The sequence below is a fragment of the Salmo trutta genome, chromosome 25, assembly GCF_901001165.1.
Source record: "Salmo trutta chromosome 25, fSalTru1.1, whole genome shotgun sequence".
In the NCBI taxonomy this organism is placed as follows: domain Eukaryota; kingdom Metazoa; phylum Chordata; class Actinopteri; order Salmoniformes; family Salmonidae; genus Salmo; species Salmo trutta.
The window spans coordinates 39,840,835-39,857,407 of NC_042981.1; the positions used below are offsets into that span (position 1 = coordinate 39,840,835).

Sequence of the window (16,573 nt, forward strand, 5' to 3'; positions counted from 1 at the left end):
TTATCACTCGTTGGCCTATCCCTCTGTACTGATACAGATCTACACTACTCACACGAATCCTCCTTGACCCATCTTCCTCAACTTTCGCTGCCTCAGCATACGACACAATATGCTCTACTCTAAGTAACCTCAACCTGCCTCTCTTGCACCGGACATTTCTGTATGGGCACCCATACAATTAACACATACCGCTTCTTACCCCAATGCTACACACTCCTTTGTCTCGTGCCCTTCTGCACACTTCTCACACCTAGGAACCTCCCTTCTACAGACTGCTGCCACATGCCCATAAACTTGACACCTGTAACGTCTTAAATTTATTTGGCACATAAACTTGTACGGGATAAATGAAATATCCTAACATCAATCACTTTGTCACGCAGAGACTCAATATCAAAAGTTATGCAAGCCAGAGGCAAAATAATTGTTTTTGTCTGACGCAAGTTTTGTGCCAATGAATTTAAGTTAAACATCGCCAAATGCGTCAATTTAATTAAATGTGCAATAAAAAAGCATAGTGTCTAAGTCTATTTAATGAATCCCAACAGATCGCAAAGCAGGGAATCCCCATTCCCCACTGAGTTAATTTTTGGAAGTGTCAAATTCACGTTCTCATCCATAAATGCATATCAAGTACAAGCGTGCTGCCCAGCAGCTCACATCAGCAGGATGGATGGGCGTCTAACGTGGATCTCTAGAATAATGATTATGATCACATTACCTCAATTTAAATATTAGGCCTATGGGGACACCTATACATTTGGAAGCCAAGCACGAGTGATCACTGTAGCCTTAATATCGTCTAGACATTATATTAAAATATCATCACGCCTAGAATAAAAAACACCAGGCTTCTGTCATAGACTTAATTTAATGAAAAAAGTAAAGAATTACAGGGGGTAGTTTAGAGAAATGAATCCCGTGCAAATCATCCTCTCGAATAAGGCACATGCTTGGATAATAATTACATAACCAACATCTCTAGTACAGTGGTGTAAAAAGTACCCAATTGTCATACTTGAGTAAAAGTAAAGATACTTTAATAGAAAATGACTCAAGTAAAAGTTAAAGTCACTCAGTAAAATACTACTCGAGTAAAAGTTTGAAAGTCTTTTTTTTAAACACTTAAGTATCAAAAGTAAATGTAACTGCTAAAATGTACTTAAGTATCAAATGTAAAAATAAAAGTAGAAATAATTTTTAAACCAGACGGCACAATGTTCTTGTTTTTAAAAATGTATGGATAGCCAGGGGTACACTCCAACACTTAGACATAATTTACAAACAAAGCATGTGTGTTTAATGAGTCCACCAGATCAGAGGCAGTACGCATGACCAGAGATGTTCTCTTGATAAGTGCATGAATTGGGCCATTTTCCTTCATGCTAAGCAATCAAAATGTAATGAGCACTTTTGTGCGTCAGGGAAAATGTATGGAGTAAAAAGTACATTATTTTCTTTAGGAATGTAGTGAAGTAAAAATAAAAGTTGTCAAAAACGTAAATAGTAAAGTCAACTACAGATACCTAAAAAAAACAACTTGAGTACTAAAAATACTTGAATGTACTGTTTAAGTAGTTTTTGGGTGTATCTGTACTTTACGATTTATATTTTTGACATTCCTAAAGAAAATAATATAATTTTTACTCCATAAATTTTCCCTGACACCCAAAAGTCCTCGTTACTTTTTGAATGCTTAGCAAGACAGGAAATGGCACCAAGATAACGTCCCTGGTCCTCCCGTGTCTCTGATCTGGCGGACTCACTAAACACAAATGCTTCGTTTGTAAATAACCTCTGAGTGTTGTAGTGTCCCTGGCTATCTGTAAATAAATAAAAACAAGACAATTGTGCCGTATGGTTTGCTTAATATAATGAATTTTAAATTATTTATACTTTTACTTTTGATACTTAAGTATATTTGGGCGCTCATTGTTACAATGTGATGAACAGGCATCTGAGGCGCTGATTGGCTCAGCCTCCAATCATGGTTGAACGTTCACATTTTGATGACACCACGGATAGGTGGTTATAGGTGGGCGTGCGAATCATTTCGGTCATCTTCAGAATTGCAGACATGTTCTGGGAAAAACAAGGCTAGTATTTTGCTAGATTAATGAAAAGTTACATTAACCAACCATAATAGCTGTGTGTGCAATCCGTTCAAATCAAGCTAGCGAGCGAACTGATTAGCTGGCTAAATTAGCTACGACATTTGCGTTAGCTAACTATCACGGTTTGTTTATCCATTTCAGAAGATGTTTTGCGTTTCAATTCGCATAACATTCGTCTACTCTCCCAGTTTAGTTAATATTGCGAAAAGAGTGATAGTTATTTTCAGACACACAAAAAAATGAACAAACTAACATAGTACCGAATGAAAGAAGAAAGCTAGCTAAAGCTAACCATTGCAAGTTGGACCTCGGTGACAGTGAAAAATATTGATGTTTTTCCAATGAATATATGTTTACTTGACTTTGGTAGCAACCCAGCAATGCCGTTCTCATGCTTAGTGTTGTGGGTAGGCTAGTTAATGGATGGGTGACTAATGGATTTGGATTTCCTCCATTGGATATATTTTATTTTCCAACAGTTTTACCTGCACTGCTGACTGACAAATGAAAAAACGTTGGGCAAATAAACCTTTGAAAAAATCCCTCAAAGGAAATGCCATTGGACTCAATATGTTGGGAATTGGCAAGATGCCTAGGTATGTGTTTCTATGAAGTTTAGTTTGCTTAGCTACAAACTCATTAATGTTTAACAATTATCTTTTGCTTTTGAAAATCCACATCTTTTAAAACTCACTTTTTTTGTCACCACAGCTCTCAAACTGAAGCAGTGCATTTCAGCACAGTCCTCAACCGCAGTGACTACTACTTTCTGAGCCAGGTACCCTCTCCAGGAGTGGTTGTCCAAGGCAGCATCTTCCAACATGCGTTTACCCCTGCTTTAGTGCTTCAGAATAATGGCCAAAGGTGAGATATCCCTTATTTAAAAGGTAATGAAGGATTTTAAACATTTGTCAACTCATGTCTGGAATGCATTATAGGATTGACGGCGCACTATGTCTTCAAACAGAAGAATCGCCCAAGAAAAATCCTTCTCTCCTACAACCTGCAGGTAAATTGTTATTCACCTGACTGCCATTTCATAAGAAGCCTACTGTACAGAGTAAATGCAATCCTTGACACAATGCTTATTGTTTTTATGTAGTTGTGTTGTCAGGTGATGACAAGGAAGTAACCTCAGTCTGTTCTGGTACGCCAACGTCAGGGACTAGTCACTCCTCACCAACGCCCTCTGGTGTCAGTTTGGAGACAGTCGCTGATGACGATGACTTCACAAGCAATTACTTTACCAACTCCAAAACCAGACTACCAAGGAAGAAGCGAATGAAAGACCCGGTATCAGAAACACTCAATGCTGTGTAGCCGTAGTCTGTCAGTGATCAAAGGTCAATTGGATTCTTGATAAGAATCTTGACTGGTAAAACGACTTAGTCAAGGGACATGTCACATTTGAGTGACCTATCAGTACACACCAAATACAACCCTAATGTATGTGATTTTGTTTATACCTATTAACACCATCTGTTATGTCATGTTTTTCACTTATTTTAATGCTTCCCTTCAAAGTTTGGAAAGTTGGTCCCAGACAAACCCACCACAAAACGGCGAAGAGTCAAACAGAACCATCCCACATCACCTCCTCCTAAAAAGACATCTGCTGACATTTCTGAGGGGATTGATGTGGTCTGCAGATGTGTGAGAGTGGGGACAATGTGCAGGACACCTCCCAAGCATGTCACCGTAAGCTTATTTTTATCATTTCAGTATAATATTGAGTAGAGTATTTCAAAATTAAAACTCTTTACCAGTAGAGAACACAACACTGATATTCCAGTATTCCTCTGACTCAGTTTATTTGACTCTGTTTCAGTTTACAACCGAGTACATCCAGATTGATGAACAAGGTAAGAATGAAGAAAGCCCTTCAGTCTGAATTTGTGCCTTATTGGGATAAACCACATGAGGTTGGTGGCACCTTAATTGGGGAGGACAGGCTTGTGGTATTGGCTGTAGCGGAATAGGTGGAATGCTATCAAATACATCAAACACATGGTTTCCATGTGTTTGATGCCATTCCATTTACTCCGTTCCAGCAATTATGAGCTGACCTCCCCTCAGCAGCCTCCACTGGGATGAACATATGAGCAGCCAAGAGCTGAAGCTGTTAAAAGTGAGTCACAAAACTGAGGTATGTAGCACACAGACGGTATGTAAAGGCCTTAATACATTTTTCCATCCCTAATCTGTTAATGTTAGTGCGGCTGTGGTCGTATAGTCTGGCCAGCTGTGCATGGTGCCATGCCCGAAGCTTGCCTGCCCTTTTCCTCAAGACCACCTCAGGGGAGTCCCAGCGCCTCCGCCTTCTCCTCAAGATGTCCCGAGCCAACAGGTGTGCCTGGTATGACAGCAAGGGCCAACGTGAGTATTACAGAACACTTCTCAAAGAACTGACCAAGGGAACTCTTAATACTGTAGATGTTCATCTTGTAGACTCCCCTGTTTCCCCAATGTAAATTCAGTTTGCTGACTTAATCAAACTTAATCCCTCTATATATCTGAAGTTTGTCGTCTTTTGGCAGATCTCGGCGAGAACTACATAATCTTAGTGTTTGAGAATATGCTGTCTGACCTGGAGAAAGTTGAACTGGAGAAAATCTTCAGAGAAATTGGCAGAGCAAATAAAGCTCCTGAGGATTTCACAGTACAATTGCCATTTGTGGAGGCCAACCGAATACTGATGCATTCCTCCCATCTAAACCCAGAGAAGGTAAGCATGTTGAACATGTAATGTTACTGATGGGGCATGGTGGAAAGTTTAATAAATTAAAATCCATTTACTTATGCACTCTGAGTTGTAGGCATTTAATGGAGCATCATCCACAATGACATAACCTCATGAAGCATCAATGGATTTTATTTGATGTGTCCTCTATTTATTTTCTTCTCTGCAGCAGGTTTCAGAGCTCATTACATGCCCACCTAAATCTCCTCCTCGCCCAGCTTCATCATTTCTGCATAAGGTATCCCAGGCCATTTCAGGTCCATCTAAACCTCTGACCTCTGATGCGTTTCAGCAGCAGTTTTTGGATTCCATTTGTGGCTCCAGTAAACAGACACTATCTTCCAAGCCTCTTGCCCCAAGATGGATTGCACCTGCCCCACAACTGATCTCTCTTGCCCCACCACAAATCTATTTTGCCCGACCACAGATCTCTCCTCCCCCAGCATGCCTGTCTCCTCCCCCAGCATGCCTGTCTCCTCCCCCAGCATGCCTGTCTCCTGCCCCAATACAAGTCTTGGATGATGATGAAATAGTGGAGATTGAATCAACCTTCAAAGGGCCAGTCAAGAGGTGAATGACAATTCCCTTTGTGCTTTTGTTATAGTGAAAAATAGACTACTTCTGCTAACCCCATTGTGATGTTTGGGTTGTCGTCTTGCTAGGATAATACTGTACCCACCTCCTCCAGCCAGAGGGGGGATCTCTGTCACCAATGAAGACCTGCACTGTCTCAACGAGGGAGAGTTCTTGAATGATGTCATCATTGACTTTTACCTGAAGTGAGTAAAATCTGTAAGATCTGCTTTTACATTGCTCACCGTGGGTATTGTAGTGGGTTAACATTGGTGTATGTTCAGTATCTGCATTCCTATGGAATTAAATTGCTTAATTTTGCTTTACGTTATACCTCATTGTTTGTCAAGATATTTGGTCTCTGCAATGCTGAAAGAGGAGGATGCCAACAGGAGTCACATGTTCAGCTCCTTCTTTTACAAGTGCCTCACCCAGACAGAGCAGAGAAAGACCCCATGCTCTGAGGACCTACCGTAAGTACTGTAGTATGCCGACTCTACTCAACCAGTGCCCAATAGGTTCCAGCTCTGTGGGACAATTAAACTCAACCTCAACCGTTCATTCTAGTGTGAAGAAAAGGAGACACAACCGAGTGAGAACATGGACCAGGAATGTTGACCTCTTCCAGAAGGACTTCATCTTTGTCCCCATAAATGAATCGTGAGTCCATCTCATGCATACTATTACAGTATATACTCTGTCATAAATTGTCATGATATTGCTTTGCATCTTATTTAAGGTATGCTTTCCTCCCAAATGTCAAAGTTCCCATATGTTTTAGTTTAGTTTACCTGAGTCACCTTCTCAACTCTTCTTTCCATCCATGTCAAAACACCCTCTTCTCTCCAGGGCACACTGGTTCCTGGCAGTCATCTGCTTCCCTGGCCTAGAGGACCTCCAGCAGGAGCCCCTGTCTCCACACTCCCCATTCCCAGCCTGGCTGGAGGAAGCAGAGAGCAGCTTGGACAAGTGCTTCCTGATGGACTACACCTCCCCCAACCCGATGTCCCTGTTCTTCAGCCCCCCAGGCAGCAGCACCAGGGGTCAGCCAGGCCCAGAAGCCCCAGACTGTGACCTCACCATAGGGGTGAGGCTGTGTGTGTGCTCAAACGGTGGGGGCGGAGAGGAGCTGGAGTCGGTCATGAAGGAACTCAGTGTGAGCCCCACCACCACAGGGGTCCATGGTCTAGGTCTGATAAAGAAGCAGCTCCTCTCAGGTGAGTGAGGAGAGAATACAGTCTAGTTGATCGTTAACTGCATTATAAATGGAATTGCGTTTAGTCATGACTGCTCAACTGCTGAATTGGGAGAATGTGAACTATGTTTTAGATGATTGCAACGGATATGAAATGGAAAAGGATATCTTTGCCTTTTCTTCTCTTCAGGATTCAAATCAGGTAATGGATCTGTATGTATATTTTGATGTTAGTTTTTTTGACAGTATACTACTATCAAAAGGGGTGATTGGAGAAAGTGTCTTTCAGGCCATTCTATAAAGTATGTTACGTCTGAATTTGACACTAAAAATCTTTCTCCCTATCAAGGACCAGTGCAATGAGAGTGAACAGCAGGACAGTGCCGATGTCTCCTCCCAATCCACTACCTGTAAACAGTAAGTTCCATGGGCTGGGGTTTTAACCTTCTCCTTTACCTTACAGCTGCCTTGTAGACTGTTGTAGTTCTCACACTAGTTGAACATTTATTATTCCTGCAAGAAAATGTTATTCACTCATGTCACTAGATGGCACCAGAATCATTCTTTGTATGTACCATAAACTGATAAGATTTACAATGTCCTTATGGTAAGCAATACCTTGAATTATCACAGACTGTCTGATCATATCAAATCTTTTGCTTTTTCCTCAAACAGACCTTGTATCCTGATCATGGATTCCCTAGGAGGCCATGTGAGATCGGGGGTCGTGAAGATCCTGCAAGAGTAAGATTTTATCTATTTATCCACCTATCAGGTTAGCAACACCTTTGCGACTGTAGTACAGACTGAGTTTGGAAATGTGTATGAATGCAGATACTTAGAGGTGGAGTGGGAGGTGAGGAAAGGCAGTCTGAGGAGTTTCTCTGAAGATTCGATGAGGGGCTCAAACCCCCAGGTCCCTCAGCAGGACAACTACAGCGACTGTGGCGTTTACCTGCTTCAATATGTGGAGAGCTTTTTCCAGGTGAGGACATAAATTGTTGACTTCAGTACATAAAAATCAATTGGCTACTATAGGATGAATTGGGTCAGTTTTTTTTTTTTTTTATATATATATTTTTTAAATTCTGACCGCAATATGATCAGGAAACAAATACTGGTTAGATAACTCCTGGCCCCACGAATGAGACTTGTACAATGCTAATATTTCTGAGATTTCTAAAGAAGTCTTTTAAAAAATATATTTTACAATTTTTTGGGATTTAGAATCCCCCAAAAGATTTTGAGCCGCCCATGGACCTGAAGGAATGGTTTCCACTGATGCTGGTGAAGCGCAAGCGAGCAGATATCAGGAAACTCGTCCTCAAAATTCAACATCAACAAGAGGACACAAATGACTCAACCTCCATTTAAATGGATATAGTATTCAATACGATGAAATTCACCATTTGATTTGGTGGGGTTATTTAATCTCCCTTGGTCCAATGGACCTGGCTCAGTGACGGTACATTTAGTTCCTTTACCTTACTCTGTATCACATTGTTACTGTGTGTGTGTATGTATGTATATATACATACACACCTCACCTTTTTAATTTTAAGGCATAATCTTTTTTCATGGCTGCACTTGTGACTAAGTATCTGTGTTTTGCAATGTTTATTGGTTGATAGGATGGTGATATGATTCTTCCCTTAGTTGTCACATCACAGATTAAAATTGCATAAATTGAGAATTTCTGTGAAAATTTAGCTTTGTTCTATAAAGGGTTCCAGTTTATTCTTAATGTCCTGTTATGCTTGAAAATGTAATGTCAGAGACATGAGATTGTTGTAGTACATTGTTTTGTACGTTTTTGAATGTCTAAGTTCTCATAGCACTTGCATTATTTGTGAGGGGCACTTTGTTGGATTGCCCATCTGTTAAGCGAGCAGCCTAGCATTGTTACATTTCATTTGAAGTAGAAGTGAAAAATAAAGTAAATGTTTAAGTACCAATTCTTGTTTGGTCTTTTTTATAAAGCAGTTATTTTAAGGACCAGATAGTTGCCTATGCAAAAACAAGACTGTAGGAAATTATTAACAGCCCTATCGACCAACCCACTTTAGGAGAGATATTGATTTAACTGCAGTTTCCTCGTGTGCTCTGCCTTGTTCCTTAGTTACGCCTATCTCCGGCTGTGGGATTCCCCTTGCATGGTGGTCTGTTGGCTCAACAGAGCTGACAGGAGCTCAGCCTCAGATGTACTGCTCTATTCATCTGATTAAATTGTCCTCTGTTCCATTGGCTCAACCTCAGCTCTCCAGTTGTCATAGTCCCTCCCTGAAAGACAAAGCTTTCCTATCCTTCTATCCTCAGTCTCGAATTGGCTCATTTGACTCATCCTCTCTTCCTCAGGTTGTCAATGAGATGCTCTCACTGATCCCAATCAATTATATGGTTGGATAAAGGTTAATTCCTCCAATGGTTCACCCTTGTGGTCAGTTACCCAGAAAACGACTGTTTGACTGGCATTGTGTGCAGTTGCGGTCTTTGACATGTGAACTGAACATGGAGGACAGGATTATAACATGAACAAAGAAAGTGAAAATTTCATGTCACATTTATATGCGTTCTCCCTGTGGGAAATGTGATGCAATGGGTATCATATGTCCTAATTAGATCTACCAACCCATTATAGGCTTCAATGGGGGATATGTTGTCTTCAGGTGATGTGTTTAAATTACCAGTCTCTCAAATATTTATGAGCTTGAAGTAGAAACTTACACACCTTTTATTGAAACCATTGTGATGTATGCTAATTTGCATCTATCATCTGCCCTCTGTACTTTTCCCCATGATCATCTGGGGAAAAGGGGAAACCAATATTATAATTTAAAAGCAATCCTGTAGCTATCAACATTTAAACAAGGACAAATGCATTACTTTCATCTGTTTCAAGTGAGAATCAATATCCTTCGACAATATAGTACATACGAATGCAGATTATCAAGTTACGCTGCAACTAATACAACTTCACGACCTTTATGCTACAGGTATCATTATGATGACGGTTACTGTTCCTGGAAAGAAGCGCATTCCCAGTGACGTCATCTCTGCCTCCCAGCTGGACTTCAGTCTGCTCAGCTGTGGGTAGGCTGCTGCTGAATTACCGGTCGACAGAGTACCAAAATAAGAGTTCGGATATTGTCAATTATATTTTGTATGCGGGAATTTTAACCAGTTTTTCATTGAGCCACATCAAGAATACAGACGTATCGTTTAAGGGCTACATTGTTGTAAGTTCCTCTTTAGTATTCCTGCAAACCATTTAGCGAGGTAGCTAGATATAACCTGTAGGCTACACTTGTTAGCTCGTGGCTAGCTAACTGGCAGTGGCTAGCTATCGTTAGCTAGCTATGTGATGATGGTGGAGCGAGCGCAGTTTGCAAATACGAATGAGATTGATACTAACTATTCGTCAAAAATACTGATGTAGCTAAAATTATCCGCATTAATTTTAATTTCGCGTTGCATTATGTCTCTAAAATGTCTAAGTGGAATTGTCTCACAATGCTGTAACTACAGAAGCTGCCTAAGCATGCCATTTGCGAATGTTATTATAGGGCTCTAGTTAGCTCATAACGGTATAACTGTCTAGCTCGAGCCTGCCTGCTTTTGTTCGGTAAATGTAGCCATTGTCTTGATTGATACTCCATATTTAGCTAGGTAAATATGTCGACATGTGACTTAAGCTGTCAGGTTAGAATGTAAGTATGTGCATGTGACATTTTTATTAGACAATAGCTAGTAAATAGTTTTATCCAATGATTGTTTGACAAAGCTATGAAGTAGCTCTTACTGTTTATTGAAGTGATGTGCATGCCATGATTCTTGAATTGCCATGAAATAAGCATCACAAAAATATTAGTGGCATACTTCTGGGTTATCAACAGCGGAGTTTAACCATCAAAGTAGCTATGTTCTGAATGTACAGCCAATGCACTAAACCAGGGATCATCAACTAGATTCAGCCGCAGGGTTATTTTGTTCCTGAACGGATGCTCATGGTGCCGGAACATAATTACAAATAATTTGTAGACTGCATATTGATCGCAAGAAGCCCAAACAGATATAATATTTGACTAATCATTTCAAACCCGCTGTCTGCTAGTTAGGTCACCCTGCATTAGGCTCATTAATAATGTGCTTAGTCAATGCTGTCTGTTCTGTATAATAATAGATTTTGATAGAATGCCCGCTAAGAAAAACAAGTTACTCTCTGACAAGCCCCGAATGGCCTCCTTTAGGATGGAGGCTAATGTTGCATTGACCACTGACTCACCAGCACCACTGCACTCTTCCCTACATCCTGTCTGGCTACAGCAGATATCCCAAGGTATTTTCCATATCCTCTCTTCCATAGAGGGAACAGGAAGCTTGAGGCAGGTAGGAGGTTCGTTGTGTATGTGTGTTCCAGGAAACCCTCCTTAACCTATGAACCTTGGTCTCCCCCATTACTGCACTGGTGTCTGTGCATCACCCCACATACTTTTTTCCCCGTAATGGGCTGACTGGGGACCACACCTTACATACTTCAACAGGCCTGACAAATATCTCACTTCCGTTCAGTCTTACGAGCCATAAGAGGATGTAGACACATGTAGACTCAAAGCTACCCATAATGGGACCTGTATTAGGTGGATGGTTTATTAATGTGATAGTTGACTACATGACAGACACTATCAAGATGTGAAATGTTATAATGCTGTAGCATAGCATTTCTGATGTTGAACATTGTGCCCATTTTGTGTTAAAATGTCTTACTTTATGCTCCCTCTGCTGCTTTGGTGTTGACAAAACTGTGGCAGACTTCAATCTTTAAACATCAGAAAGGATGTTAGTTATGTGATGTCTTTGTAGTTATTGGTGATATTTCCTGTTGAGGTCATGAAACATGGAAGCAGTGGACTGTGGAAAAGTATTGTGCTAAGGACAGAACAAGATGTGTGGGAAAACCTTGGAACAGATTTCCGAAATAAGATTTACTTGGAACTTATTTGCTGGTGTTTTATGCCCCCCCCCCCACCAACACACACTTTTTTTATAAATAAATGCTCCGATAACTTGGGGGGCCTAATAAAACCGCCCTGGGAACACTGTCTTACATATGCCATTTTGCAGCTGCTTTAATCCAAAGCGATTTAGTCATGTGTGCATACATTTATGTATGGGTGGTCCGGGAATTGAGCCCACCATCTTGTCATTGCAAGAGCCATGCTCTCCCAAATCTGAGACAGGAGAGGGGACGAGACTGCACCGTTTCGATAGAAGACGGTGCCAATGCTACGGGCCGATTATCAGCACAAAATGTCATCACTAAGAGAGCAGACCATACATCTCAAGCAAAAAACATCCGCAACGCACTCACCAGCTTTCGTTGTTTGTGACATGGACATGCTCTAACCTATTCCATTGAGTAAAGACGCACACCATGTAAGCACAAAGAGACAATAATTGAATGTCCTATCGACACTTATATTCATTATAATGCCATTATTGTTTTTGTTCTGAATTTCACTTTACCAAGCACGTTTGGCGCTTATGATGTTTAGGCTACTGATGTTTTCACAATTTCACCACGAGTCTTGCTGACCATGCGTCTTGGTGGTTGGGGTATTTTTATTTGACATTATAAAAATAAGCTGTTACCCCATTCCAACAGACTTGCTTTCTGTTTCATAATTGTAACAAAGGCAGTCCACGAAAAAAAATTATTTGAACACTTTGGATTTTTTTGGTTTTTACGTATAGCCTACAGTAACAAACTAATGAAAATGCACCACATTCTGTTATTTTACAGCCTTATTCAAAAAAGAAAAAGGATACCTTATTTATTCAGACACTTTGCTATGAGACTTGAAATTGAGCTGAAGTTCATCCTGTTCCCATTGATCATCCTTGAAATGTTTCCACAACTTGATTGTGGTAAATTCAATTGGACATGATTTGGAAAGGCACACACCTTTTCTATACAGGGAATCGATAGAACATCACTCAGAGATGCACAAAAACAATGTAACATTCAAGATGGGTCAACCTTTTCTTTAACAAGAACTCCATTGTAAAGATGGGATCAGTGTAATTTAAAGCAGGGCAATATAACAATACCTCAAGTGAGCAGGGGGCACTTCACATTTGGTTCTCCTTGTGGTACAGTGGACTTTTTAAGTATAATGTATGTATGTATGTATGTATAGTTTGCATATTATTAAATATTTAAGGGATATCTATATTCAGCATACAAACCTTGTTCGCATAAGCTTGGCTCCTTATTTTAACTACATAGTTCCAAGATCCCCGTTATGGCTGATTTTTATCTCATGGCTTGCTAACCCAACCTTACCTAGACACTGACCAAGCGCACTTTCTCTAACAGATGTAGGGCAGTGGCCACACCTGTTGTCTTGTCTATTACCCTGTCTTTATTGGTTGGGACTTTGACATGAAGGCAGTTTTGAAGTGTAACCTTTGTTTCCCTTTTTAGGATAATGTTCTCCCCATTGATGGTTCTCATTAATGATAGTGTGTGTTGCAATAAAATGGGGCGTATCTAGTTTGCTGGAAATAAATCAAATCAAAGTTTATTTGTCACGTGCACCGAATACAACAGGTGTAGACCTTACAGTGAAATGCTTACTTACAGGCTCTAACCAATAGTGCAAAAAAAGGTATTAGGTGAACAATCGGTAAGTAAAGAAATAAAACAACAGTAAAAAGACAGGCTATACACAGTAGCGAGGCTACATAGACACCAGTTAGTCAGGCTGAGGTAGTATGTAGATATGGTTAAAGTGACTATGCATATATGATGAACAGAGTAGCAGTAGCGTAAAAGAGAGGTTGGTGGGTGGCGGGACACAATACAGATAGCCCGGATAGCCAATGTGCGGGAGCACTGGTTGGTCGGCCCAATTGAGGTAGTATGTACATGAACGTATAGTTAAAGTGACTGCATATATGATAAACAGAAAGTAGCAGCAGCGTAAAAAGAGGGGTTGGTTGGGGGGGGGGCACACAATGCAAATAGTCCGGGTAGCCATTTGATTACCTGTTCAGGAGTCTTATGGCTTGGGGGTAAAAACTGTTGAGAAGCCTTTTTGTCCTAGACTTGGCACTCCGGTACCGCTTGCCATGCGGTAGCAGAGAAAACAGTCTATGACTGGGGTCTTTGACAATTTTTAGGGCCTTCCTCTGACACCGCCTGTTGTAGAGGTCCTGGATGGCAGGCAGCTTAGCCCCAGTGATGTACTGGGCCGTACGCACTACCCTCTGTAGTACCTTACGGTCAGAGGCCGAGCAATTGCCGTACCAGGCAGTGATGCAACCAGTCAGGATGCTCTCTGTTGCAGCTGTAGAACATTTTGGGGATCTCAGGACCCATGCCAAATCTTTTTCGTTTCTTGAGGGGGAATAGGCTTTGTCGTGCCCTCTTCACGACTGTCTTGGTGTGTTTGGATCATTCTAGTTTGTTGTTGATGTGGACACCAAGGAACTTGAAGCTCTCAACCTGCTCCACTACAGCCCCGTCGATGAGAATGGGGGTGTGCGCGGTCCTCCTTTTCCTGTAGTCCACAATCATCTCCTTGGTCTTGGTTACGTTGAGGGATAGGTTGTTATTCTGGCACCACCCGGCCAGGTCTCTGACGACCTCCCTATAGACTGTCTCGTCGGTGATCAGGCCTACCACTGTTGTGTCGTCTGCAAACTTAATGATGGTGTTGGATTCGTGCCTGGCCATGCAGTCGTGGGTGATCAGGGAGCACAGGAGGGGACTGAGCACCTACCCCTGGGGAGCTCCAGTGTTGAGGATCAGTGTGGCAGATGTGTTGCTACCTACCCTCACCACCTGGGGGTGGCCCGTCAGGAAGTCCAGGATCCAGTTGCAGAGGGAGGTGTTTAGTCCCAGGATCCTTAGCTTAGTGATGAGCTTTGAGGGTACTATGGTGTTGAACGCTGAGCTGTAGTCAATGAATAGCATTCTCACATAAGTGTTCATTTTGTCCAGGTGGGAAAGGGCAGTGTGGAGTGCAATAGAGATTGCATCGTCTGTGGATCTGTTTGGGCGGTATGCAAATTGGAGTGGGTCTAGGGTTTCTGGGATAATGGTGTTGATGTGAGCCATTACCGACCTTTCAAAGCACTTCATGGCTACGGACGTGAGTGCTACGGGTCTGTAGTCATTTAGGCAGGTTGCCTTTGTGTTCTTGGGCACAGGGACTATGGTGGTCTGCTTGAAACATGTTGGTATTACAGACTCAATCAGGGACATGTTGAAATGTTAGTGAAGACACCTGCCAGTTGGTCAGCACATGCCCGGAGCACACGTCCTGGTAATCCGTCTGGCCCCGCAGCCTTGTGTATGTTGACCTGTTTTAAGGTCTTACTCACGTCGGCTACGGAGAGCGTGATCACACAGTCGTCCAGAACAGCTGATGCTCTTATGCATGCCTCAGTGTTGCTTGCATCGAAGCAAGCATAGAAGTGATTTAGCTCGTCTGGTAGGCTCGTGTCACTGGGCAGCTCGCGGCTGTGCTTCCCTTTGTAGTCTGTAATAGTTTGCAAGCCCTGCCACATAAGACGAGCGTCGGAGCAGGTGTAGCATGATTCAATCTTAGCCCTGTATTGACGCTTTGCCTGTTTGATGGTTCGTCGCAGGGCATAGCAGGATTTGTTATAAATAATGAATTGGTTGCGCCAATGTCCTCCATGTTTTCAGGTGGGGGTTATTATTTTGGGTTCAAAAACACTCCAGGCCACTCTTGAACGTCTAAAACTATACTAAACAAAATATAAACCCCACATGTAAAGTGTTGGTCCCATCTTTCATGAGCTGAAAGAAAATATCCCAGAAATGTTCCATACGCACGAAAAGCGTATTTATCTCGAATTTTGTGCACAAATTTGTTTACATCCCTGCTATTTAGCATTTCTCCTTTGCCAAGATAATCAGCATGATAATTACACAGGTGCACCTTGTGTTGGGGACAAAAGGCCACTCTAAAATGTGCAGTATTGTCACAAAACACAATGCCACAGATGTCTCAAGTTTTGAGGGAGCATGCAATTGACATGCTGACTGCAGGAAGATCCACCAGAGCTGTATAGAATTGAATGTTCATTTCATAAGATGCCTTTAACGTCATTTTAGAGAATTTGGCAGTACGTTCATCCAGCCTCACAACCGCAGAACATACGTAACCACACCAGCCCAGGACCTTCACATCCGGCTTCTTCACCTGCGGGATCGTCTGAGACCAGCCACCCGGACAGCTGAAGAAACTGTGGGTTTGCACCCATACCCGCCTTCAAATCAAATTGTATTTGTCACATACGCCGAATACAACAGGTGTAGACCTTACCGTGAAATGCTTACTTACAAGCCCTTAACAAACAATGCAGTTCAAGAAGTAGAGTTAAGAAAATATTTACTAGATAAACTAAAGTAAAAAAAAAATTTAAAAAAATAACGAGGCTGTATACAGGCGCTACCGAGTCAATGTGCGGGGGTACAGGTTAGTCTAGGTAATTTGTACATAGGTAGGGGTAAAGTGACTGCATAGTGGGCAAATGCTCACTTTTCGATGGCCATTGACACGCTGGAGACGTGTGCTCTTCACAGATGAATCCCGGTTTCAACTGTACCGGGCAGATGGCAGACAGCATGTATACGTTGTGTGGGCGAGTGGTTTGCTGTTGTGAACAGAGTGCCCAATGGTTGGCTGTGGGGTCATGGTGTTGGCAGGCATAAGCTACGGACAACAAACACAATTGCATTTTATCGATGGCAATTTGAAAGCACAGAGATACTGTGACGAGATCCTGAGGCCCACTGTCGTGCCATTCATCCTTCCGCCATTACCTTCTGTTTCAGCATGATAGTGCACGGCCCCATGACGTAAGGGTGTGTACACAATTCCTGGAAGCTGAAAATGTCCCAGTTCCTTCCATGGC

The 16,573-nt window shown here is 41.9% G+C and overlaps 2 protein-coding genes across 10 annotated transcripts in view; both read left to right on the forward strand.

Moving 5' to 3' along the window:
* Nucleotides 1-1,979: 1,979 nt before the first annotated feature.
* Nucleotides 1,980-8,577, forward strand: LOC115162547 (sentrin-specific protease 6). 5 transcript variants are annotated; one of them, XM_029713960.1, is made up of 20 exons: nt 1,982-2,096; nt 2,594-2,710; nt 2,826-2,978; nt 3,053-3,123; nt 3,217-3,407; nt 3,639-3,812; nt 3,943-3,976; nt 4,329-4,490; nt 4,652-4,839; nt 5,024-5,092; nt 5,282-5,424; nt 5,517-5,633; nt 5,778-5,900; nt 5,995-6,087; nt 6,277-6,644; nt 6,757-6,824; nt 6,972-7,039; nt 7,298-7,366; nt 7,457-7,607; nt 7,850-8,577. In XM_029713960.1, exons 2-20 carry the CDS (start codon nt 2,619-2,621, stop codon nt 7,994-7,996), a joined length of 2,481 nt encoding a protein of 826 aa, XP_029569820.1. In that variant the 5' UTR covers nt 1,982-2,096; nt 2,594-2,618; the 3' UTR covers nt 7,997-8,577. The 5 variants fall into 5 exon arrangements, with proteins under 5 accessions (XP_029569818.1, XP_029569821.1, XP_029569820.1 ...); XM_029713958.1 differs by lacking the exon at nt 5,024-5,092 and having other exon boundaries at nt 1,980-2,035; nt 5,147-5,424; XM_029713961.1 differs by lacking the exon at nt 5,024-5,092 and having other exon boundaries at nt 1,980-2,035; nt 3,082-3,123; nt 5,147-5,424.
* A 1,095-nt stretch (nt 8,578-9,672) lies between these two features.
* Nucleotides 9,673-16,573, forward strand: part of myo6b (myosin VIb) — a 96,644-nt gene continuing 89,743 nt past the window's right edge. For 4 of the 5 annotated variants that reach the window (XM_029713963.1, XM_029713964.1, XM_029713965.1 and 1 more), the window contains exon 1: nt 9,676-9,858. The gene's annotated coding sequence lies outside the window, so the exon portion shown is untranslated. Of the gene's footprint in view, nt 9,859-16,573 lie in introns of all 5 variants that reach the window. The other variant, XR_003869575.1, reaches the window with a different exon arrangement.